The 26,475-nt window shown below is 39.7% G+C and overlaps 1 protein-coding gene across 6 annotated transcripts in view; it reads right to left on the bottom strand.

The window, feature by feature from the left end:
- The window catches only part of UBR1 (ubiquitin protein ligase E3 component n-recognin 1), a 158,709-nt gene that overhangs the window by 65,676 nt on the left and 66,558 nt on the right, over positions 1-26,475 (bottom strand). For all 6 annotated transcript variants that reach the window (XR_006282337.1, XR_006282338.1, XM_038407956.2 and 3 more), the window contains exons 21-29: positions 26,063-26,187; positions 24,697-24,749; positions 20,369-20,471; positions 17,992-18,040; positions 17,137-17,291; positions 13,446-13,545; positions 6,443-6,552; positions 4,576-4,665; positions 1,651-1,838 (exon numbers count right to left, since the gene is read on the bottom strand). Coding sequence is in view for 4 of the 6 variants with exons in the window: in XM_038407956.2 (XP_038263884.1) it covers positions 1,651-1,838; positions 4,576-4,665; positions 6,443-6,552; positions 13,446-13,545; positions 17,137-17,291; positions 17,992-18,040; positions 20,369-20,471; positions 24,697-24,749; positions 26,063-26,187 (973 nt within the window). In the remaining 2 variants the exon portion in view is untranslated. The remainder of the gene's footprint in view (positions 1-1,650; positions 1,839-4,575; positions 4,666-6,442; positions 6,553-13,445; positions 13,546-17,136; positions 17,292-17,991; positions 18,041-20,368; positions 20,472-24,696; positions 24,750-26,062; positions 26,188-26,475) is intronic.

Here is a 26,475-nt window from a genome sequence, read left to right as displayed (position 1 = left end):
TTTACAAGTTTGAGGATGTCTTACAGAACTTGAATTTTTAAATGACAAAGCAGGCAGAAATTCCTGTATTGGTTTTTAGTCATTCATCTGTTATCTTGTTCTCTTCGTTTTATCTTATCCACCCTCTTTTTCACAAATCATATATTAGGCCTGGTCTACAGTAGGACTGCTTTGTCAATAGAGCTATACTGGTAATATTATAAAAGTGCTCCTGATCTGGTCACAGCTTATAGTGGCAAAATTGTATTTTCACTTGCATAGTTTATTCCAGGCCTGTCTTCCCCAAGCAAAATAAGCTACATTGGCTAACACATAATTTTGACTGTTTAATTGCATCTACAGCAGGAACTTTCCCCAGCACAGATATATCAGACATAAATCACATCTCATCGCAACCTAGACTGACAAATTTTGTAGTGCAGACTTGGAGCACACTCTCTCCCTGTCTTGCACATGCACAGTCACCATTTCTCTTACTTAAACCTGACAATTCTACTCCTAACATCAACTAGACATAGTCACTCATGAATTACAAGAGAGACGCTTCCTATTGTGATTGAATCTGAATTTCAGTCCCCTGAATTGGAGCACATTTTGTTCCCACTAGACCAGCTTTAAAACAATAAAACAAAAAACCCACACTTCACATGACTAACATTTAGCAGATGGACTATAACATAGCCAGATAGCCAAGAGAACATAGGGACTAAAAGAGATGGGTAAGTACAGTCTTCATTATAAATACTACAAAATGTGGAACAAAGAATTACTGCCCTGTGCAGTAAAAGCAGGGATTAGCCATACTGCCATACATTAGTCTATCAAGTTCAGACACTAATGTGGTCAGTATCTGATGCTTCAAAGGAAGGCAAAATAAATCCACAATGCACCTAGACAAATAAATGCTGTATAAGAACTTTTTTTCCCCTGAACCTTATAGTGAACAGTCTGTGCACTACAGCACAGGATTTGAGTATCTCTATCCTGGGATGTGCAATTACATGTGATTGCTGATCATAACATTATCCAGCTATTTAAAATATGACTTTAAACAATTTTTTTTTTCTTTTCCTTCTACAATTATAAAGAGAACAAACAATTTGGGGGATTAATGATATACAAAATCACATTCTGAAAAAAACAAAACAGTTTGGGTTATGAGCACAGTAAGTTTTTTTTTTTGCAACTTAACTTTCAAAACATACCGGCTTCTGGGCAGGACCTTGTATGTTAAGATTCTGCTGAATTAAACACTCAAATTAGGTCTTCAAAAAGGAAAGCCCTTTATCACCTAAACTATAGTAATATCAGCTAGGGGTGTTTTATAATTAAGTCATTGTTTTCTGAAATGGTAGGTTACATGAAGAATATTTTACCTGAAGAATATTTTTCCAGAGTTCATCTTATATAACAAGCAGGTCTGGTGTCTCCCTAACTGATTTGGCCTTCTGACATTAGTATTTAGCTGCTAGTTTACACAGGATTCTCTAATCCAGGGCACTGAAAAATATAAGTAGTAAGAGATACAGGGCTACTGATTGGGATGATGCACTTTACCTATCAACTGTACTATTAAACCTTATGTAGTTATAACCACTTTTTAGGAAATTAATTTTTCCCTCAGAACTCTGGGTATCTGTCTCGTCTCACCTCTCCTCCTCCATAACAGAGTCCTCTCTTCCCTGGGTCTCTTGTGTGTTTTCATACAGGAGTTTATGAGTTTCAATGAAATTCCTCTGTAAAGCAGACATCTGGGCCATTATCTTCTGGCGATGCAGCCTGGCAGCTTCTGCCTTCCTCTTCCGTTCAGCCTTCTCTTTGTCTTGAGTGCTCTGAGTCTTATTAGGAAAGAGTAGTAAAAAATATAGACGAAGAACAACAACTAAAAAATACCAAGTAGAATTCTAATTGCTCCCATCAAATTCCCCAATGAACTGGGCATCCCATGATTGTAAAACAAAACACAATAAAAATCTAAAAGTTGTAAAACAAATCTTAAAAGCTGATTAGGCTCTCAAGGCATTAGTAGAGCATGTTTATGAATTCAAAAATACAGAAAGTTTTAATTAAAACATCTGAAACACCATTCATCCTTTATTTACTTCTTAAGACCCAAATTCAAGATTATACAATAGCCTGCAAAAGATGAAGTCATCAAAATAACCTGAGTTATACAATGTAATCAAAGCAGCCCAATCCTTGTTCACCTTTTACCAGCATTAGCCAAATGTTGAGTAGATCTTACAGTTTATCAAGTCAGAGCTACATTTTGATGCTCTGAAACAGATAAGCAAATTGACCTGCTGATGGCTAGTGTAAAAATTTTACAGTTGTTGTTTTTAAGCGGACCTGTATTTCTCAGCATTGGACAAATACACCACGAAACCAATGATATACCTGAGATACATTGATGATATTTTTATCCTCAATGACTAAAGCTCCCTCACAAATTTCTACCATAAATTTCAATAACCATCACCCATCCATTAAAACAAACACTCTCTTGAACACTTCCACATGAGCATCAACTTCCTGGATACCACAATCAGCTTCAATAATAGAACCCTACAGACAAATACATACAAGAAACCCATATATCACCACACCTACCTTCACAGATCCAGTAACCACCTCAAGAAATCAGTTATCTACAGCCAGGCACTCTGAGCAGAAAGTCCAGGATATACACCTTAACATCCTCAAAACCACCTTCACCAAAGGCCAATCCACCAGAGAAGTAAGATTGCATCATGGAACAACCTCTCCAAGCTCATCATTAGAAGCAAGCTCCCCACAGACCAGGACACTCCAACTCAAAGAGGTAGACACTGCCAGAATAGATGCAAAACCTGCAGACGTATCTCCACTACTACAATGATCAACACCTTCCACAACACACCATTCAAGATCCATGAGTCCTGCACATGTCTATCACAACATGTGGTTTATCTCATGCTTTGCCCTAAATGCTCCAATTATAGCTATGTAGGTGAAACCAGACAAGCACTATGATCTTGAATGAACTTGCACACAAAAGAGATAAAAGACAAAAACCATCACCTGTGGGTGAACATTTTTCACAAAGTAATCATGCTATATCTGAGATATCAGTCCTCGTCCTCAAATAAAATCTTCACAATACTTTCAAAAGACAAGCCTAGGAGCTTAAATTCATAACCTTGCTAGACACTAAAAATTATGGACTGAAGAGAGATGCTGGATTTATGGCTTATTACAACAATCTATAACCCACTAACAAACCCCCAGCTGCTTCCCCCACCCCTCTTTTCCTCCCTATGATGGGAGGGATTTCAGCAGGCCACTATCTTGAATGGTCCCTTGAAATATATGTTAACTACTATGCTAAGTAATCTGTTCCACCTTGTATTTAGCTGTGCCACTCTGAGAACATTTTCCAGACCTGAAGTTCTGTGTAAGCTTGAAAGCTTCTCTCTCTCACCAACAAAAGTTGGTCCAATAAAAAAAGATACTACTTCACCACCTTGTCTTTCTAATATCCTGGCATCAATATGGCTACAACAACACTGCATAAATCATATGCCTCCAAGCCATGCACCCTTATACCGCCACCTATGGTCTGAGGAAGCACACATTTAATATCTACCAAATTCCAACTAAATATTGGCATGCAGTAGTGTTAGTGGTAAGAGGAAAGAGATTTCTTCTCGTTCTTTTGCAGTTGTTGTACTGTAACAAATTTGCTATGGAAACCACGTAGCTATCATTATCAGGGTGAAACAAGTGCACAGTAAGCACCTAATTTTCAAAACTCGCATATCTAACTTTGGATTTAAGTATTTAAACCACAGAGTCATAGAACTGGAGAGGACCTCAAGGAGTCATCTATTCCAGCCCACAGGGCTCAGGCAGGTCTGAGTATACCTAGGCCATCCCTGACAGGCATTTGTCTAACCAGTTCTTAAAAACCTCCAAAGATGGAGATTTCACAACCTCTCTCAGTACTTAACTGTCCTTGTACGTAGTTAGAAAGTTTTTCCTAATATCTAACCTAAATCTCCCCTTCTATAGATTAAGCCCATTACTTCTTGTCTTACCTTCAGTGGACAGAGAGAACAATCATCACTCTCCTCTTTATAATGAATTTGAAAACTTATCAGGTCCTCCCTCGGTCTTTTTTTCTCAAGACTAAATATACCCATTTTTTTAACCATTCATCATAGGTCAGGTTTTCTAAACCTTTAGGTCATTTTTTTTCAATCTCTCTGGATTTCTCCCATTTGTCCACATCTTTCTTAAAGTGTGGCGCCCAAACCTGGGCACAATACTCCAGCTAAGACCTCACCAGTGCTGAGTAGAGCAGGACAATTATCTCTCATATTCTACTGACAACACTCCTGTTAATAAATACACACCAGAATACCAGTTTAAGGCACTATATCATCAGTTAATGCCTAAAACTGGTATTTAGATGCTCAAATATGGATTTAGGAACCTAAATGTAAGTACTTGTGTTTGAAAATTGGTCCTTAAAATTGTAAATACAAATGTCTTCCTGTGGAACATTTCTTCAGTTCCTTCCCTGTTTGTTATTACCTCATTGCCTTTTGTAGTTTCTGATCCTGATGTAGTTGCTGCTGTTGCCAAACTTGATTTCTCTCTCAATCGTTTCACTGTGTCAAACATCTGGGAATAGAGATTTAGGTGTTGAGAATATAAAACGTGACTGGATTGTGCATGCCGAATAACTGAACCTAAGGGCTGTTAAAAGGTTAAACATTTTTTGAGAATTTCATATTGGTAAAAATGTACTCAGAGCTATCAAAGTATGGAAAGTCTCTACTGAGCCAGAGCAAATTTCCCGCAATACCAATGTGTTCCCAACCCCACAACTGTAAGGAGCACCCCTATGTGTGAGAGGGTAGTTCACTTTCTCTGGTCTATTCAGTCCTTAGCCATTGCTAAAACTACTACTAAGGATTCTAATTAGTAGAAATTAGTGAGATGTTCTTTCATAAGAATCTCTGTTCACTAAGAAATGATCACCAATGCCAAATCATTTCATATAGGCTACTAAAGGGACATCATGTGGTAAGAGCGTTCAGTCACTAACGTCCAGTGCATTATTTAAATTGGCAAACCCAGAGGTGAAAGGCTCTCTAACCCATGACAAATTTCTTAAGACAACTTCCTCCCTAAACCTCATCTTGCATAGTAATTTCAGTTATTCAGTCTTAGAGAATTAGCCTCATCTTTAAATATCAACGCTATGTTTCTGAAACACTATCAAAAAGGATCATTTGATAGAGGATGTCCTTAGCACATCTTAATATTAAACCACTTTTTCCTTTATGAAAGTTGATGTATATTTCTTCTTGCTACTCAGTTTCATAAAAAGTTTCATACCAGCTGCTTCCTTTTTGTGGAATGTCAGGTTAGGTTAATGTTATGTTAAATGACTTTTATAGCAGGGTATTTTTGTTTGGTTGGTTTTTTTGTTTTGGGGTTTTTTTTGGGGGGGTGGGCGGCAGGATCCTCTTCAATTTCACGTATTCTTAACTTGGAGACATTAGTCTTTTGGTCTGACAATTTCAGAGACTAGCATTTGACTGAAGGTGAATTAGACAACACAACAACAACAAAAAAGTCTACAGTTGGAAACTGCCTCTGAACTGCAGCTTCAGATTTTCCTCTTTTCTAAAAAAAAAATATAGAAAATTAAACTCAAAAACTCCTATATATTGATCCAACATCCCATTAAAAACAAACAAACAAACAAAAAAACCACACTGTGAAAGTTAAGGTTGTGCCTTTAAGTTTGGATTTGTTGTTCCAACAATGTTCTTATCTTATCAGAAATCCTGAAAGCCTCTAACATTTTAATTTAATTTATCACCATTTAAAACTTTGTGCTTTTTATAAAGTAATTTTTCCACTTTAGCCATTTAATTTGCAGACTGATTTTACAAAATGTTTAACCCTCTCCAAAAATATATAGAGATTTTAATGGACCTTAAAAACTTTCCAATTTTACTAATACAAACAGATGTCACCAAACTTCTTTTTACTTCTCTACTATTTAAAATATCTTGAATAATGAAGTTATAGAAATATATATACTGAATTATTTAAGGCAATTGGAAAGTTTTTTTTAAAAGTCACGACTAAATATTATTTAGCTAAAATTTTGACTTACAAAATTTTAAAGTAGTAACCCTTTCATGCACTGGATTCTGTATTAGCACATGGTGTCCATTATAGAAAAACAAAAACCAAAACCAAAATCCCACCTCATCTCAGCAACTGGGGGGCGGGGGGGGAAGCTTTTCAACACAGTAGGATACTGAAGAGATCACGGGAGGTGTGAACAGTGTCTACTGCATTAGCTAAAGCAGTCAAACTTTTTTCTTTTAAAATGCTGAATTATTAAAGCCAAATCACACTTGGCTTCTGCCTTGTTTACCTGAAGTATCCAGTTGATCATATCCTTCTGTGCTTCTAACTGAGGAACTGATTTTAGTTTTTCCAGAAGCATTAGTATGTTCAGAGCATTCAAGGCTGAGCTTCCCATTCCTTCACAAAAGACATGAAGTGTAAATGTGCAGGTTTTCAGAAATACTGGATAACATTTTTGCTGCAATAAACATGATTTAAAATACTGGCAATACACATTATAGTTACAGTGCTGCCTCAGATTTGTCTAACAATTCAAGATACATTTAGCACAATCTTTGTTCTACATAGACCAAAAACAGCTTACGCTTTCATTTAGCAAAAAGAAAAGGAGTACTATTGGCACCGTAGAGACTAACAAATTTATTTAAGCATAAGCTTTCGTGAGCTACAGCCCACTTCATCGGATGCATTCCTGAAGTGGGCTGTAGCTCACGAAAGCTTATGCTCAAATAAATTTGTTAGTCTCTACGGTGCCAATAGTACCCCTTTTCTTTTTGCGAATACAGACTAACATGGCTGCTACTCTGAAAGCTTTCATTTAGGTTCCTTCCAAAAGCAGAAGTATAGGTAACACAGACCTGACTTTCAGATCTATGCTCTAGTGCTTCTTCCTGTTACTGTAAGTCAAGTTTTACCGAATTCACTGAAAGCTCATCTTATAGAAGCCCATTTCTGTCAGAACAGGTGGTTATAATTCCAGATCTCTTGGTCAAAACTCTGATGGTACTTTGTTGCTAAAAAGTAGTTTTTAAAAAACTAAGAACCACTCCCTTCATTTGAACTTTTCTTACAGCACATTACAAGAGGAATGAGCAAACTGAATTATCACATCTTAAAAAAGTGACTATGTAAACCCAATTCCAACACTTTTGAAATATTCCAGCTTCCAATAGAGGACCTTTTGAATATTGGCTCTGGAGTTTTTAAAAAATCCTCTTAAATGTTTTTTAAAGAGGGATTCTCTGTTTCCCTGCTGATGTTTATTAGAGACTTTTCAGCAAGGAAGTAGCTGACTAAGGCAGGCACGGATCCGACAAGTTCCTCAGTTCAGGTGAATCCTTGCATTCATACTGAACTCCATTGCCTTAAATGGTGTTCAATGTGAGCGCTGGGGCAGTTTTCAGGATCACAACCTAATTGAACATGCAGGGGAAAACAACAGAATTCACTATACAAAAAATGCTGTCATATACAAAAATATACTGACAACGAATTCGCCCACTGACATTTTTCTGTAATAGTAATCTTTGGTGAACTTGTAATTACAGTAGGTATAAAATTTTCCAGACAGAAGTGGGATGTTCAATTTGATTGTGTCCCTTTAATTTGCTTGACAAACAGAAAGACATGAATGATAAAAAATGGGGATTAAGAGATTATACTTTTCAGACTCACTAATATTCCCTTTTACTGCATATTGTTCATAAGTAAAGCTGCGATTTTGTGATGGAGGTCACTGAAGTCACAGATTCTGTGACTTTCCGCAACCTTCGTAACTCCACAGCTGCAGTGGCCAGTGCAGCTGACCCTAGGGCCAGCTGCTCAGGAGCCCATGGCAACTGCTTGGGCCACACCAGCTGTGTGGCTGGCCCTAGGGAGTGCCTAAGCAGCAGCGGTCCTGGGGTGGCTGGAGAAGTGGCCTGGGGAGTGCCCGAGCATCAGTCCCAGCGGCAACCCCGGGGAGGCTGGAGCAGGGGCCTCGGAGGCTGTAGGAAAAGTAGTCCCCAGAGGTCTTGGAGCAACAGGCAATTGGGGGCAGTCATCCTCCACAGCTGGAAAGGGGCCCCACAGAGCAACAGTGCCCTAGGAGCAGAGATTTAGTCATGGGTATTTATAGTAAAAGTCATGGACAGATAACAAGCCATTAATTTTTTTTATTGCCTGTGACCTGTTGTGATAAATGACGGCGGGAGGTAGCTCCCTTTTATGTACACCCAGCCAGCCAGCTGGCTACAAAATCCCTGTTAGTAGCTGTTCTCTACTTGCTTTACCTGTAGAGAGTTAAAAAAAACCCATAGGTAAAAGGAAGGGAGTGGGCACCTGACCAAAAGAGACAATGGAAAGACTAGAACTTTTAAAAATTGAAACAATACACCCCTTTTGTCTGTCTGTCTGTTCTCCAGAGAGAGAGGGGACAGAGCAAAAACAGGGCTGGAACGATGCTGTAAAAAGCTTTAAGCAAGGTATGAAAAATCATTAAATCATATCTAGAACTGACTCATTTGAAACCCCAGGCACGTAAGTAGACCAGGAAATGTCTAGAAAGACGCGATTAGATTTATCTCTTTATGGTTTGTGGACTCTTCTGTGCTAACCCCCAAAGGCTTTTGCTTTGTTTGTAACCATTAAGCTGGACCTCAAGAAAACCATTCTTGAGGCTTAATTTTAAAATCTTTTAATATCTAGCAATAGCCTAAGTTCCAGATGTATTTTCTTTCTTTTTGTTTTTAATAAAATTTACTTTTTTTAAGAGCAGGATTGGGTTTTTGTGTCCTAAGAGACTTGTGCATATGTTGTTTAATTAGCTGGTGGCAACAGCCGATTTCCTTTGTTTTCTCTCTCAGCTCTTCCCAGGGGGGTGGGCTTAAGGGTACCCCATAGGGAGGAATTCCCAAGTGCACCTTCCTGGGTTCAAAAGGGGGTTTTTGGCATTTGGGTGGTGGCAGCATCTACCCATCCAAGCTCAGAGAGAAGCTGTAACCTTCGGAGTTTAAAAGAAGCCTGGAGTGGCCAGTATTAATTTTTAGAATCCTTGCAGGCCCCCACCTTCTGCATTCAAAGTGCCAGAGTGGGGAATCAGCCTTGACACCTGCCCATGACTTTTACTAAAAATACCCATGATTAAATCTTAGCCTTATTCATAAGGTCACTGTTTTCAAAAGCTTTAAATAAAAGACACTTCAGTGGCTTGGATTCATATTTCTCGTTTTTTATCCATATCACAGGAGGTAATAATGTTCAGCTCGCAAAAGGGACTCTCTCTAGTTATTCTTACACAATGTAGCAGCAATTCTACACAAGATAAAAAGAATGTAAGGTTAAATATGCAAATAATTTGTACTCGACCTTCAACGTAAGCATATTTTAGTGCAAGCCAAAGGATCTTCTAGATAAAAATGATAAGGTTTAGAATCAAGGGAAAGGAGCACAAGAGCATGCTGCATATAGTTTAAGTGAAATCTCGCCTTTTTTCCTATTGTCACTAGTGTAATAAAAACTCCTTAATCTGGAGGCAAATTAAGATCTGTCCAAGTCAAAGGGTACCAAAATGTGTGGTTAGGTGTGTGTGTGGTATTTTTTGGGGGGTTTTTTTTTTGTACACATATTGTTCATTCATAGGCATTTGTCATTTCTCAAAGAATTCTTATTCACATTTCCCACTTCTCCTTCACAATAGTCCTGTAGTGGAAGGAGGATGCTATGACCCAGGATGCCCTCAATACGAACTGGCAAAAGGGGTTATCAGAATATCCGGATTCTGGCATGTACATTCTGGTTCACCAAAGAATATCATGGGAGATCTTAAATGAAAGCCAGGATCACACTGGTAATTAATATCATTGTGAAATGTATGTACAGATACTATGAAAGGAGTTATGTATGTATGCTGAAAATATGTTCCTAAAGTCTGTATCAAGGCAGAGTTGACAAACAGATTTGCTGTCAGACAAAAGATGTTTATTCACTTTACTCTCTGACAGCATGTAAATTAAGCATTGTAAGCCAACATAATGGATGGCCTATTTACATACAAAATCAACAGGCAAGAAGCAGGACTCAGTAAAAATAAGCGAGGGGAGGGAGAGGAGTTACTGAGGACAGACAATGAACTTTGGGGAACATAAGTAGAAGGAAAGGAGACACTTATTTCATTCATGAAAACAGGATCAAAACCAGGCTGGGTTGAAATACTGCAAAACACATTTGGGGTGAGAAAATTCTTTAAGACAGGTGGTTAGCCTGCTAAATTAAATTTAGTTGCTAGAAATAGTTTGATATGTAATCTTTTTGTCTTTGTTATCCTTATTCACTATCTCTTGAATCTCAAACCATTGACAATAAATGTATCATTGTTTTCACTATAAATATATCTCAGTGATGTGATGTTATACAAGGAGCTGATCCTGAGCTGAATCATTCAAGCTGGTGTGTACCCTGTTCCCTTGGGGACAGCAGAGCTGGTATTTCTGTGAACATTCAGTGTATAAGGGGCTGGACACTACAAGGGAACACTTCAAAGGGCTTGGAGACTGGAATACACCTATAATTCTGCAAGGCAAAAGTAAGGGCTGGGTAGCTAACAGGCTGGTGAAGTCAGGGAACGGACACCCAGTTAAATGCAAGCCTCTCTTTCACTGGAGGCAGGGGAGTATCAATGTGTGATTCATGGTCCTGCATACCCCAAGGACCTAACAGCAGAGTAATGGAGGCCATTAAGAGACAAAAAAAAGCATCCTTTAAAATTTGGAAGTCAAAGCCTAATGAGGAAAATAGAAAGGAGCACAAACTCTGGCAAGTAAAATGTAAAAGTATAATGGGGCAGGCCAACAATGAATTTGAGAAGCAACTTGCTAAAGACACAAAAACTAAGCTTTTTTTTTTTTTTTTTTTTTTTTTAAATACAGCAGAAGCAGAAATCCTACCAGCCAGCCAGTGGGGCCACTAAATGACAAAGGAGCACTCAAAGATGACAAGGCCATTGCACAGAAGCAAAATTAATCCTTTGCATCAGTCTTCACTGCAGAAGATGTCGGGGAGAGACCCACATCCGAGTTTTTTTTTGGGTGACAAATCTGAAGTACTGTCCTACACTGATGTGTCTATGGAGTAGATTTTAAAACAAATTGATAAACTAAATAGTAATAAGTCACCAGGACCAGATGGTATCCACCCAAGAGTTCTAACTATAGTATGTAACCTATTACTGAAGTCAGCCTCTGCACCAGCTGCCTGGAAGGCAACTAATGTATTGTTGATTTTTAAAAAGGGTTTTAGAGCAGGGACAACCTTTCAGAAGTGGTGTGCCAAGTCTTCATTTATTCATTCTAATTTAAGGTTGTGTGTGCCAGTAATACATTTTAACCGTCTATAATATACACTAAACTATTGTTGTATGTGAAGTAAATAAGGTTTTTAAAATGTTTAAGAAGCTTCATTTAAAATTAAATTAAAATGCGGAGTCCTCCGGACTGGTGGCCAGGAGTCAGGCAGTGTGAGTGGCACTGAAAATCAGCTCGTGTGCCGCATTCAGCACGCGTGCCATAGGTTGCCTGCCGCTGTTCTAGAGGCAATCCTGGCTATTACAGGCTGGAAAGCCTAACTTCAGTAACAGGCAAACTGGTAGAAACTATGGTAAAGAATAGAACTATTAGACACAGAAAAGTCAACATGGCTTTTGCAAAGGGAAATCATGCCTCACTAAGCTACTGGAATTCTTTGAGGGAGTCAACAAGCATGTGGAAAAGGGTGATCCACACGATACAGTGTATTTGGACTTTCAGAATGCCTTTGACAAAGGTCCCTCAAAGGCTCTTAAGTAAACTAAGAGGATAAGAGGGAAGATCTCATGGATCAGTAATGGGCTGAAAAACAGAAAACAAAGAATAAATGATCAGTTTTCACAATGGAGAGAGATGAACAGCAGAGTCCCCCAAGGAACTTTATTGGGACCTGTCGTGTTCAAAATATTTATAAAATAAGCTGGAAAAGAGGGTGAACAGAGAGATTGCAAAGTTTGAAGATAGTTAACTTCAAATCAGACTGCAAGAAGTTACAAAAGGATCTCACAAAACTGGATGACTGGGCAAGAAAATAGTAAATGAAATTAAATGCTGATAAGTGCAAAGTAATGCACACTGGAAAAAATAATCCCATCTACACGCATATAGTGATGGGTTCTATATTAGCTATTACCATCTAAGACAGACATCTTGAAGTCACTGTGGATAGTTCTCTGAAAGTTCTGCTCAACGATCAGCAGCAATCAAAAAGGCTAACAATGTTAGGAACTATTAGGAAAGGGATACAAAAATACGACAGAAAATATCATAATATCATTTTATAAATCCATGGTTCACCCACACATTGAATACTGTGTCCAGTTCTGCTTGCTCCACCTCAAAAAGGATATAATGGAATTGAAGAAGGGCACCAAAGACTATCAAGGCTATGAAATTACTTCCAAAAGAGGAGAAACTAAAAGGATTAGGGCTGTTCAGTTTAGGAAAGAGAAGATTAAATGGAGATATGATAGGTCTATAAAATGTGGAGAGAGTTATTTATCCTTTCCCACAAAACAAAACCCAGGGTCATCAGATGAAATTAACAGGCAGCAGATTTAATACAGACAAGAGGAAGTACACTTTTTCACATGATGCACAACTAACCTGTGGAATTCATTGCCATAGGATTTCATGATGGCCAAAAGTATAACTGGGTTCAAAAGAGAATTGGATAAGATTATGGAGGACAGGTCCATCAATGGCTACTAGCCAATGTGGTCAGGGTTGCAATCCCATAGTTGAGATGACCCTAAACCTTTGACAACCAGCAGCCGGAAGTGGAAAACAGGGGTGGATCACTCCATAATTGCTATTTTCTGTACCCTCCCCTTGAAGCTCTGCTATGGGCCACTGTTGAGATAGGATACAGGACAACAGTCTGGCACAATATGGCACCTCTTCTGTAACCCTTACAGATGGGCACAACTATCTTCAATAAGATGGCACCAATATTACTCTTAGCACTTTCTTCGGGAACCAGCACATCCTCTCCTCACTACACCTGTCAAGCCAGAGCAGAGACTTGTAATTCCTGATCTGGCTTCTCTACTGATGCAAAGCAGAACTCTAGCAGTCTCACTTAGTTTCTGAATGCTACGATGAAAATAAAGATAGGATAAATCCTTGCTGAACACAATGATTTAACTCTTCTTTTGAGGCTAATATTGTCCTTATAATAAGAAGAAGTTAGCATAATTCATTCCCCACTTCAGAAAAAGTGAAACGTACTTGATGCTTTGTGATAAAAGTCAAAGGTCACTTCTTCCTCTGGAGCCTTTTCTAGCTGCTGCTTCTCTTCCAGTAATCCCAGAGAAAGGAGGTGAAATACCTGTGAAAGACAGAAGTGATAAAACTCAATTGCTACCAGATAGCTGTAAAACTGGACATACTGACGGAAGACCTTAAGGAATATATCACACAGTGCAAAAGTGCATTGATCTCACACAGAAGATTCAATAACCATACACAGAATATGCTAGTGTCCTTAACAAGGCATGGCCCCTGCTTATTCCTTGCATTAAGCTTAGTTGATCCTTACATGTTTCACATCAGCCATCTACAAGTTTTGCACTTTTGCTGATGACTTGTACACTTTTAATGAATTAATGTGCCTCAAAGCATTTGCAGTGATGCTCATACAGCATTGTTAAAACAGTAGGGTTTATTAGTCAACTGAACACAACAGAGGAAGTCCTTAGGTTAGCAAAGAGAAAGGAAAGTTAAAGCATTGGCTAAGTCCATTCTGGTTAGGACACAGCCCAGCCAAGCTGTAGTGAACCTCACTGTTCAAGCTGTCTGACTCCTTCCAGCAACCAATTCTTATCCCCCCCACCTCACACCTTCCCATTCCTTTGTTCTCAAGCTGGGGAATAGTGCTCAGCTTCCCTGCTGAGAGGCGGAGAAATCTATCACCCTTGGGTCACTGATTGCTAGATGTCCCATCCAGACTCAGACAGCTAGGCGACATTCATACCAATGTCTCTTCGTCTGCCCCAAGAGTAAACAGTTCTTTTCCACACACTGGGTAACAATGCAGCATACAGGAAAAATGGAAGTACAGACACAGGTCATACAAATATTACGGAAAATTCCCACTTCATCACAAGATATCAGTAGCAATGTTACAGAGCCCAAGTTATCCCACCTTGCTTCTTTAACAAACTTATGTTTTTACATGTAGTTGCAAGTCAGAAAACTAGACAACGCAACTGTCTTGAAACAGCTTTCAGTGATGAGACAAGGCAAGATTGTTAGACACTTCAAGTTATGTAACTGCAATACTTACTTTCGCAAAGTGCTTATTACTACTGTAAATTACATTTAAAGTTTATAGAGGAGGCGGCAGATAATGGCAAACCTTTTGTTAGATCAGTAAATTTTATAAAAACAGCCATTTGGATCAAAGAGGTCCCTTTCTTCCAATTAAAATATTGGTTAACAACATTTATACGTTTGAAAATATTAACACAATGTGCCTTTAAAATAAAAATATATAACGTACTGGAAATGGTAATACTATAAGAAGGAAAGAAAGTAAGATTCTGTTTACCAAGCCTATGCTTGTCTACCAAACACCACATATAACTGACTTTAAAGCGTCATCCAGTGCCATTTAATTAAGGTGTAAATGTAGAAAGATTTTCAAATCAAATCTATAAAAAGAAAAGGAATACTTGTGGCATCTTAGAGGCAAACAAATTTATTTAAGCATAAGCTTTCGTGAGCTACAGCTCACTTCACTGGATGCATGCAGTGGAAAATACAGTAGGGAGATTTATATACACAGAGAACATGAAACAATGGGCGTTACCACACACACTGTAACAAGAGAGTAATCAGGTAAGGTGAGCTATTACCAGCAGTAGAGCGGGGGGGGGGGGTGAACCTTTTGTAGTGATAATCAAGGTGGGCCATTTCCAGCAGTTGACAAGAATGTCTGAGGAACAGGGGGAGGTGGGGGGAGGAACAAACATGGGGAAATAGTTTTACTTTGTGTAATGCCACATCCACTCCCAGTCTTTATTCAAGCCTAGGTTAATTGTATCCAGTTTGCAAATTCCAATTCAGCAGTCTCTCGTTGGAGTCAGTTTTTGAAGTTTTCTTGTTAAAGAATTGCCACTTTTAGGTCTGTAATCAAGTGACCAAAGAGACTGAAGTGTTCTCCGACTGGTTTTTGAATGTTATAATTCTTGACGTCTGATTTGTGTCCATTCATTCTTTTACGTAGAGACTGTCCAGTTTGACCAATGTACATGGCAGAGGGGCATTGCTGGCACATGATGGCATATATCACATTGGTAGATGTGCAGGTGAATAAGCCTCTGATAGTATGGCTGATGTGATTAGGCCCTATCATGGTGTCCCCTGAACAGATATGTGGGGACAGTTGGCAACGGGCTTTGTTGCGAGGGTAGGTTCCTGGGTTAGTGGTTCTGTTGTGTCATTGCTGGTGAGTATTTGCTTCAGGTTGGGAGGCTGTCTGTAAGCAAAGACTGGCCTGTCTCCCAAGATCTGTGAGAGTGATGGGTCATCCTTTAGGATAGGTTGTAGATCCTTGATCGTACGTTGGAGAGGTTTTAGTTGGGGGCTGAAGGTGATGGCTAATGGCGTTCTGTTGTTTTCTTTGTTGGGCCTGTCCTGTAGTAGGTGACTTCTGGGTACTCTTCTGGCTCTGTCAATCTGTTTCTTCACTTCAGCAGGTGGGTATTGTAGTTGTAGGAATGCATGATAGAGATCTTGTAGGTGTTTGTCTCTGTCTGAGGGGTTGGAGCAAATGCGGTTATATCGTAGAGCTTGGCTGTAGACAATGGATCGTGTGGTGTGATCTGGATGACAGCTGGAGGCATGTAGGTAGGCATAGCGGTCAGTAGGTTTCCGGTATAGGGTGGTGTTTATGTGACCATCGCTTATTAGCACCGTAGTGTCCAGGAAGTGGATCCCTTGTGTGAACTGGTCCAGGCTGAGGTTGATGGTGGGATGGAAATTGTTGAAATCATGGTGGAATTCCTCAAGGGCTTCTTTTCCATGGGTCCAGATGATGAAGATGTCATCAATGTAGCACAAGTAGAGTAGGGGCGTAAGGGGACGAGAGCTGAGGAAGCGTTGTTCTAAATCCGCCATAAAAATGTTGGCATACTGTGGGGCCATGCGGGTACCCATAGCAGTGCTGATTTGAAGGTATACATTGTCCCCAAATGTGAAATAGTTATGGGTGAGGACAAAGTCACAAAGTTCAGCCACCAGGTTTGCCGTGACATTATCAGGGATACTGTTCCTGACGGCTTGTAGTCCATCTTTGTGTGGAATGTTGGTGTAGAGGGCTTCTACATACATAGTGGCTAGGATGGTGTTTTCAGGAAGATCACCTATGGATTGTAGTTTCCTCAGGAAGTCAGTGGTGTCTCGAAGATAGCTGGGAGTGCTGGTGACATAGGGCCTGAGGAGCGAGTCTACGTAGTCAGACAATCCTGCTGTCAGGGTGCCAATGCCCGAGATGATGGGGCATCCAGGATTTCCAGGTTTGTGGATCTTGGGTAGCAGACAGAATATCGCTGGTCAGGGTTCCAGGGGTGTGTCTGTGCGGATTTGTTCTTGTGTTTTTTCTCTGTGTATATAAATCTCCCCACTGTATTTTCCACTGCATGCTCCAATGAAGTGAGCTGTAGCTCACGAAAGCTTCTGCTCAAATAAATTTGTTAGTCTCTATGGTGCCACAAGTACTCCTTTTCTTTTTGCGGATACAGACTAACATGGCTGCTACTCTGAAATCAAGTCTACTACGTTATGCTAACGTTCAAGAGATATGCAAGATTACAGTTTACTGGAGTGTGCTGTGTGTTTACATATAAACGCACAAGAGTGTGTTTTAGCATCAATAGTTAACCCAAATTAAGGAGGAAAATACTAATGCAATCCATACCATCTGGATCATAGCTTCAGTCCATAAGTGGGTCTCCAGTTGTAGTGCCCTTTGAAGGATAGTCCTGAGGATATACATCATGATATCACAGTTCAGAATTTTCACCACATTGCTGAACGCTGGGCTGAATTCAGGAGGGGGAGGAGGTGGCAGTGCTAGAAAAGAAGTCACATGCAGGCATATTAATAACTGCCTAATATTTCCTACCAGATTGTGAGCAGGAAGTCGAGACAACAGGTACACTGCTACCAAGTGAGTGAGTGAGAGGTTTGAATGGCGATTGTGGAATTAAAAAGGGAGGTTAGGGAAAGAGGGGATAATAGTTCTGTTACAACTGAAACATTATAGTCTTATCTCTAAGTTTCTGATACATGGAGTTTGACTTTTAAAGTGAGTTTTAATTGTGAAAGATATCAGGTTTAAGATAGTTTAAAATGAAGTCATCCATAGAACAGGCACAGCACTATCCCACCAACCCTATCCCAGAAGAACCACCTATAAAAAGGAGAAAAATTACTTTAGTCCCCTTGGTCTCTCTAGATTGTCAACAAGTGTGACTGTTTTGATGGTGGGTTGAATTTGTGGACATCTGTCCACTAAAAACTAAATTGACAGCCCTCCCAATTGTTAAAAAATAATAATAAAAATAATAATCACCAAAAAGATGTCTGGTGGTAACAAGTTCTGGTCACTAAAGACCTAGATCTATTTCCAACCTGTGACCCTGGATTCAATACAATTTCTATCCCATTGTCAGTCCCTGAGCCACATACCAAAATTTTTATTTTATAAGCACAAAGGAGACTGGTACACCAAACCATAGCGCTTGCTCTATCATCCAGTCCAACTTTTTACCTTCATCTCTGTTTTCTTGTTTTCTTCTCTTCTTCTGTGTATGTTCAGCCTGTAAGGAAGTTGGCCTAAGTTATTGTACCAACAGCAAAGGAGGATTCTTTAGTGAAACCATCAGGGACACTAGACTAGTAAACGTCGGAGGATCCACTGAGATTTACTTTGACACTCCACTCACACTGTATAATACATCAGCATATGAAAACAAGTTGCGGGCCTAGATAATAAAGCCAGTGCAAACATGACAGTAAACCTATAGTAGGGATAAGCTTAACTTTTCTTAGTACATTTTATAACAGCGTGTGGAAAACTACAATTATTCCCTTGAAGTTTAGGTATAGTACCTATCCATTAATACAACTACAAATTCAACAATTCTCTTGTAAACATCTATGAGGAAGTCAATTCTTTCAAAAAAGAGCCTATGCATTTAAACTCTCCCCTATTACAAGAATGTAAAAAAATATGTTAGTATTTCTTTTGATCTGCACATCTGAAAGAAGGGGGAAAAAAATTTGAAGATATCTTTATGGGTAACCATATTTAATATATTTTGCAAATTTATATTAGTTTGATTTTTTTTTTTAAACTTTGATACAATACTGCTCATCCAGGGAAGCCTAAAAGATAGAAAAAAATTTATAAATGATTTGTAAAGATCTACTTTGACTCGTATTATACTACAAATGAGCAACGCAATTACTTCACTTTTTCCAGACCAGCGGTCCCCAAACTTTTGAGGGTCACCTGCCCTCCCTTACCTCTGTCCATGTCCCCCCACCCCTGGAGCCAGGGCTGGGAGTGGGGCCGCAGCTCGGGGTGGGAGGGTGGACAGGGGTAAGGGGGCTGAGTTTCGGGCTGCAGCTTGGGGTGGGGCTAAGAGCGGGACTGAGGCTGGGGCAGAGCCACAGCCAGGCTGAAGTGGGAGCTGGCAGCTGGGCCTGCAGCCAGATGTGGCTCCACTCCTGGCCTTGCTCCCAGTCTTGGCCCCGAGCCGGGAACAAAGCTGCGGCTGCTGGGGGCTTGTGCGGGGCTGGGAGCAGAGACACACCAAGGCTGGGGCCAGGAGCTAGGGATGCAGCTGGGAGTGGGACTGGAGCACAGCTGGGGGGGGAGGGGCTGGGTGGAGCACGCTCGCTCGCTCCCTCCCCGCCACATCCCACAGACAGTCCTCCACACCCACCTAGCGAAGCACGCCCCATACTCTGAAGACCTCTGGCTCAGGACAAGATAAATTTTTTATTTTTTTAAATCTTTTAAATGCACTGTGGAACTATGCACATTTATTTAGCACCAAATTATGCTTCTTCTCCTGTTTCGGTGAGCTAGTATTTTGTCTTTTTTGACCTGGCATCTTATTTTTTTAAAAACGAATATTTTTTTACTAGAGCTTAACAGTCTTATGAGATATCTGGCATCCCAAAGAGATCTAATTCCTTTTACTGCCATACACAAAAGAAAGCTATAATGTGCAACTAAAGGTTTAGCTGAACTTAAACATGAAGAGAGTAAATGGAGATTTTAAACTTCATAGCAGAAGCAGAGGAAAAAAAAAATACCTGTAATGTGGAGGTGTGGAAGGAAAAACCTCACAGGTACTGCTCTTAAAATGCATTGGGGTAGATCCTTGGCTGGTGTAAGTTATCATAGCTCCATGTATTTAAACTGGCAGAGGAGCTGTCCCATTGTGTCTTCACTACACTTTCTATAATTTGTTCTCTAGATGGAGTCTGTCTCCAGTATGCAATCTGATAGTGCTTTTATTAATCTACATTGCTTGTCACCTGTTGTTAAAAGGCTGAAAATTTAGGCTGGAGTTTTCAAAGGGTTCCAAGCGAGTTAAGCACTCAACTCTCCCTGAATTTTAGTGGGAGACAGGAACCTAAATGCTTTCGGCGCCTATCAAAATTCCCAGCCTAAATGTCCTGAACTCACAGGATGCATTAGTATTGGGGTTTTTTTTTGTTTGTTTGTTTTTAAAAAGCTACACATACACGAAAACCCCAACATTGATATTTTCTTGTGCTGCACAGGAGCTCTGATTATCAAGATTATCTTTGTGTATTAGTAGAGTTGTGTTTGTGAATTTGAATAATGTTTTACTAGAAGATTGGTAGTAGCTTTTTACAGCTTAATTAAAGAACAGTTTTTGTCACATGAAAAACGTCTTCGCTGTCTCCTCTGTCAAAAAAAACAAAAGTTAGCTTCCTTATGAGTATGGTTTGAGGGTTAAGTAGAATACATTAAAAGAAATAAATCAGAGATATATTATTAAGCACTCTACCATCTTGAGATTCCATTATATCCCTACCTTCAGTTTACCAGGTTTGTTTAGGCCGAGAAAAAGTGTGTGCTCTCCTCTTCCCTTCACATTGCCTACCTTGCTGTGCTGGGTCTTGGTATAGTGATAAAAGAACATATTGAACTCTTTCATGCATTCATCCTTCAATTCATAAACTCCATGGCCTGACACACCCGGTTTCCTAAAAAACATTTATAGTACGTGGATTAACAATAATCCTCAGTGCTTATTTATAGCATAGATTCATAGATACTAAGGTCAGAAGGGACCATTCTGATCATCTAGTCCGACCTCCTGCATAACGCAGGCCACAGAATCTCTCACACCCACTCCTGCGATAAACCTCTCATCTATGTCACAGCTATTGAAATCCTCAAATCGTGGTTTAAAGACTTCAAGGAGCACAGAATCCTCCTTCAAGTGACCCGTGTCCCATGCTACAGAGGAAGGTGAAAAACCTCCAGGGACTCTTCCAATCTGCCCTGGAGGAAAATTCCTTCCCGACCGCAAATATGGCGATCAGCTAAACCCTGAGCATATGGGCAAGATTCGCCAGCCAGATACTACAGAAAATTCTTTCCTGGGTAACTCAGATCCCATTCATCTAATATCCAATCTGAGGGGATTAGGGCTATTTACCCTGAATATTTAAAGATCAATTAATTACCAAAATCACATTATCCCATCATACCATCTCCTCCACAAACTTATCGAGTAGAATCTTAAAACCAGATAGATCTTTTGCCCCCACTGCTTCCCTTGGAAGACTATTCCAAAACTTCACTCCTCTGATGGTTAGAAACCTTCGTCTAATTTCAAGTCTAAACTTCCTGGTGGCCAGTTTATACCCATTTGTTCTTGTGTCCACATTGGTGCTGAGCTTAAATAATTTCTCTCCCTCTCCTGTATTTATCCCTCTGATATATTTATAGAGAGCAATCATATCTCCCCTCAACCTTCTTTTAGTTAGGCTAAACAAGCCAAGCTCCTTAAGTCTCCTTTCATAAGTCAAGTTTTCCATTCCTTGGATCATCCTAGTAGCCCTTCTCTGTACCTGTTCCAGTTTGAATTCATCCTTTTTAAACATGGGAGACCAGAACTGCACACAGTATTCTAGGTGAGGTCTCACCAGTGCCTTGCATAATGGTACTAAAACCTCCTTATCCCTACTGGAAATACCTCTCCTGATGCATCCCAAAAGCGCATTAGCTTTTTTCACAGCCATATCACATTGGCAGCTCATAGTCATCCTATGATCAACCAATACTCCAGGGTCCTTCTCCTCTTCCGTTACTTCGAATTGATGCGTCCCCAGCTTACTAAATGCATAACCTTACACTTCTCACTATTAAATTTCATCCTATTACTATTACTTCAGTTTACAAGGTCATCCAGATCTTCCTGTAGAATATCCCGATCCTTCTCTGAATTGGCAATACCTCCCAGCTTTGTATCATCTGCAAACTTTATTAGCACACTCCCACTTTTTGTGCCAAGGTCAGTAATAAAAAGATTAAATAAGATTGGTCCCAAAACTGATCCCTGAGGAACTCCATGGTAACCTCCCTCCAGCCTGACAGTTCGCCTTTCAGTAGGACCCGTTGTAGTCTCCCCTTTAACCAATTCCTTATCCACCTTTTGATGTTCATTTTGATCCCCATCTTCTCCAATTTAACTAATAATTCCCCATGTGGCACAGTATCAAACGCCTTACTGAAATCTAGGTAAATTAGATCCACTGCATTTCCTTTATCTAAAAAAATCTGTTACTTTTTCAAAAAAGGAGATCAAATGGGTTTGGCACGATCTACCTTTTGTAAAACCATGTTGTATTTTGTCCCATTTACCATTGACTTCAATGTCCTTAACTAATTTCTCCTTCAGAATTTTTTCCAGGACCTTGCATACTACAGATGTCAAACTAACTGGCCTGTAGTTACCCGGATCACTTTTTTTCCCTTTCTTAAAAATAGAAACTATATTAGCAATTCTCCAATCATTCGGTACAACTCCCGAGTTTACAGATTCATTAAAAATTCTTGCTAATGGGCTTGCAATTTCAGGTGCCAATTCCTTTAATATTCTTGGATGAAGATTATCTGGGCCCCCCGATTTAGTCCCATTAAGCTGTTTGAGTTTCGCTTCTACTTCAGATATGGTAAATATCTACCTCCATATCCTCATTCCCATTTGTCATGCTACCATTATCCCCAAGATCCTCTTTAGCCTTATTAAAGACTGAGGCAAAGTATTTGTTTAGATATTGGGCTATGCCTAAATTATCTTTAACCCCCACTCCATCCTCAGTGTTTAGCGGTCCCACTTCTTCTTTCCTAGTTTTCTTCTTATTTATATGGCTATAGAACCTTTTATTATTGGTTTCAATTCCCTTTGCAAGGTCCAACTCTACTCGACTTTTAGCCTGTCTCACTTTATCCCTACATGTTCTGACCTCAATAAGGTAGCTTTCCTTGCTGATCCCTCCCATCTTCCACTCCCTCTATGCTTTCTGCTTCTTCTTAATCACCTCTCTAAGATGCTTGCTCATCCAGCTTGGTCTACAACTCCTGCCTATGAATTTTTTCCCCTTTCTTGGAATACAGGCTTCCGATAGCTTCTGCAGCTTTGATTTAAAGTAATCCCAGGCTTCCTCTACCTTTAGATCCATAAATTCTTCAGTCCAATCCACTTCCCTAACTAATTTCCTTAATTTTTGAAAGTCATCTGCTTACTTACTTGGCAAGTACTCCTTTTCTTTTTGCGAATACAGACTAACACGGCTGCTACTCTGAAACCCATGATCATGCAGTTTCCATTAGTATTTACTTTATTAAAAACATTAAAAAGGGCTCTATCCATTTCCAAATTAGATCCCGGAGGTCTATAGCACACCCCAAGCACTATCGTAGGAGAGGCTTTACTAGTTCTCTTCCCCAATGTAATTTTTGCCCAGACGGACTCTGTCTTATCCATTGCATCGCTTCTTATTTCTTTACATTCTACCTCATCATTGATATACAATGCTACTCCACCACTTTTACCTTTATTTCTGTCTTTCCTAAACAGCACATACCCTTCAATACCTGTAGTCCAGTCATGACTACTATTCCACCAGCATAAGTTGCAAGTAATGCAATTACTTCCTAAGGAAATGTTAAGCATGAAATGGAACACAATGGGACCTGGCTCTGCATATTTAAACAAGAATGGCAACTTCATTACATTACAAATTGCAGATGGAATTCAGTTACCAGCTTTTCATTACCAGAAATACACTTTCCTATGGATCCTGCCCATTGCAGGAGTGTCTCTGACACATGGCACCAGGAGATTATTCACAGATGAATTAATTAAGACTTTCTCCTAGAATTTCAGGCATCTGGCCTGCATGATACCTCACTGAATAATCTGCAGTTCTTTTTCAAACTAGGCAATAATCTAAGAAACAATGAAATGCTTCCTAGTGAAATACACAATGTTCTCTTCTTTTAACCCCCATCCTACCCTCAGAACAAAAATCCTAGCTATATCTAAGGTTCCCTTTGGTTAAATGTAAACGGAGCAAGCCACAAGCAATTCAAAGTAAGGGAGACTACAGCAATTGAATTGGAAGTTTGTGTTGTGTGGTGGTTTTTGTTTTTTTGACAGAATCATAACTGACCAAAACCAATTCAGATGTCAAAGTACAAGAGCGATAGTTTCCTTGGCTGCCTATGAAAAGGATCTTTTCTACCTACAGCTGGTAGCCAACAGTTTTCTGGCAGAAAAGCAAGTAAACAAGTAAAGAGCAGTCTAAACCAAACACTGGGGAGATTTTCAAAAGGTAAAAAGGGCAGGTAGCAGTATGGTGGCCAGCTACTACAAAAGAGAGTTTTTAAAAATCTCCATTAGTATGTGGGACTCCAGGAGTCCCAAGAGTTCTCAAACAATTTGAAAAAACCCCAGGCCTTCCATATCCCTATTTTACACTTATTTTTCTATGCACAAATGAAAGCAAATATATTTCAAGCTTACAAAACAGGAGAGGAGTTTGTGTAGCATGACCAACAGTCTAAGGGTACGTCTACACTGCAATAAGAGACAAGCAGCATGGTCGCAGCTGGCTCAGGTCAGCTGACTCCGGCTCATGGGGCTAAAAACTGCAGAGTAGACATTGGGGCTTGGGCCAGAGCCCAGACTCTGAAACCCTGAGAATGGGGTAGGTCTCAGAGCCTGGGCTCCAACCCGAGTGTTTACCCTGCAAATTGTAGCTCCGCAGCATAAGCCTCACAAGCCCAAGTCAATTGACCCAGGTTCTGAGACTCAGTGCTGTGGATTTTTTTTTATTGCAGTGTAGACGTATCGTCCCTTGGGAGCTCTCATCCCTTCACCTGCATGTCATCTATAAAATAGTATTAAGAGCTTACTTGAATACGGCCACTTTGTTTATTACTTTCTCCAAGCCAGTTTCATTGTTTTCCTGTTAAAACATTTAAACACAGAGCACATTTTTACATACACATATTTACTACAGTATTAGGTTACAATCTAGAATATTAGGATATTAGAATAATCTAGAACATGCAAGACTATCCTCTAAGTATCAGAATCTATACCAGCCTGTATCTACTCTAATAAAATCACCTCAAATCGATCACTTGTGAAACACACCATTATTAATGCAACAAAAACCCACTGACAGTTTGCATGGTAAAGTATGAAGAGCCAGCCAGATCAATTCCATATTTAACCTGTGGACTAACGTTTTTTTGTCAATGTTCATCCAAAATTCAGAATTCAAATTACAAATTTGGTGATGAGTAAAATAATAAGTACGCCCACCCCTGGAATGGGAAATGTAAAAGGATGTCCAAGAGAGAACAGCAAGAGTCCTTTGCTCACTGAACTACCATCAGACATTACTTGTATCAGAGGTGTGCCCCATCCAAAGAGCAATTTTTCACCTTACTATTAAGGGAGGGCAGGCCACACAGTTTTTAATTCTGAAAGGTTAGTCTCTAAAAATGGCATTCGTGGATTCTACGTTTAGGGTTTACAATAATTTTCATAATATACTCAGTTTGAAAGCAAAAATGAGGGTTTTCTCTCCTAACTGCCAGCCCTATAAAATCAGTCTGGGCTATGACAGTTAAAATGAATTCTTTCCATCTTGTTCTTTATCAGAAGGACAAAACTATACTTTCAACTACACCTGTGCAATTGTTTTCAGTGGATTTGCACAAGAATAACTGATTAGAACTTAGTAAATAATACTGTTGATGCACAAGATGGAATAGAGTTTGGCTCCCCCTCCTTCAGCTACACTAGCTCTGCAGCTCCAACAGAAGAAATCATTTAAAAAATGCATGTCATTGAAGTTAGTAGCTATGACTCAGAATAAACTCAATAGTTCTGCTCCCTGAGTACCAAAACACAATCCTCCTTCAGTAGTGTTTCAGATTAGAACCATACTATGAATGTGTATATTGTACTAGGACAATGGCTGGTTCTAGGATGTTCTTGGTTGCAGGCTGCCAGTCTGAAGGACACAGACACACGAGTAACTGTGGACTGTTAAATTTCCCTTGAAGAGCACCATGCATTTACCTTTAACAAGGGGGAAAATACTCGTCTTACTGAAATGTAGTCATATTTCACTGTAACTCTAAATCCAAAATCTGTGGTTTCCACCAAAAGAAAAAGTAAAAAAAACACTTTCATCTAAAGAAACAGGGAGCAGAAAAGAGAAAGAAGAGGGAAGAAAGCGGGGGAGGGAGGGAGAGAAAGACTCACATTCTCAGGCAAAGATTTGGCAATAGCACTGTGAGCCATTGGTTCAATGCAGAGCAGATGAATAATTTCTCTCACGGTAATTTCTTCTTTTGTCACACTACTCACTCCAGGCACATATCTTTCCCCTACCAGGAAGCCATAAAACGAGGAAAAAGGAAAACATGAAGGTTAAAAAACACACTTCTGATTCACTCATATAGAAAAACAGTTACTAACCTGCTCTGTAATTGTTCTTCTTCAAAATATGCTGCACATATCCACTCTACTTCAGATGCGCACATGCCCAGTGCATTAGTGTTAGAGATTTTTCCCTCAGCTGAACCCATCAGGTCAGCGCATGCCCCCTCTGCTGCCTCCTACTGTTACACAGTGGTACCAAAGGGTGGAGCTACCCTCTATCCCAATGGTCCCCA

This window comes from Dermochelys coriacea, chromosome 6 (genome assembly GCF_009764565.3).
Source record: "Dermochelys coriacea isolate rDerCor1 chromosome 6, rDerCor1.pri.v4, whole genome shotgun sequence".
In the NCBI taxonomy this organism is placed as follows: Eukaryota; Metazoa; Chordata; order Testudines; family Dermochelyidae; genus Dermochelys; species Dermochelys coriacea.
Note: the sequence above shows the minus strand (reverse complement) of the source record. Positions and strands in the feature narration are given on the sequence as shown.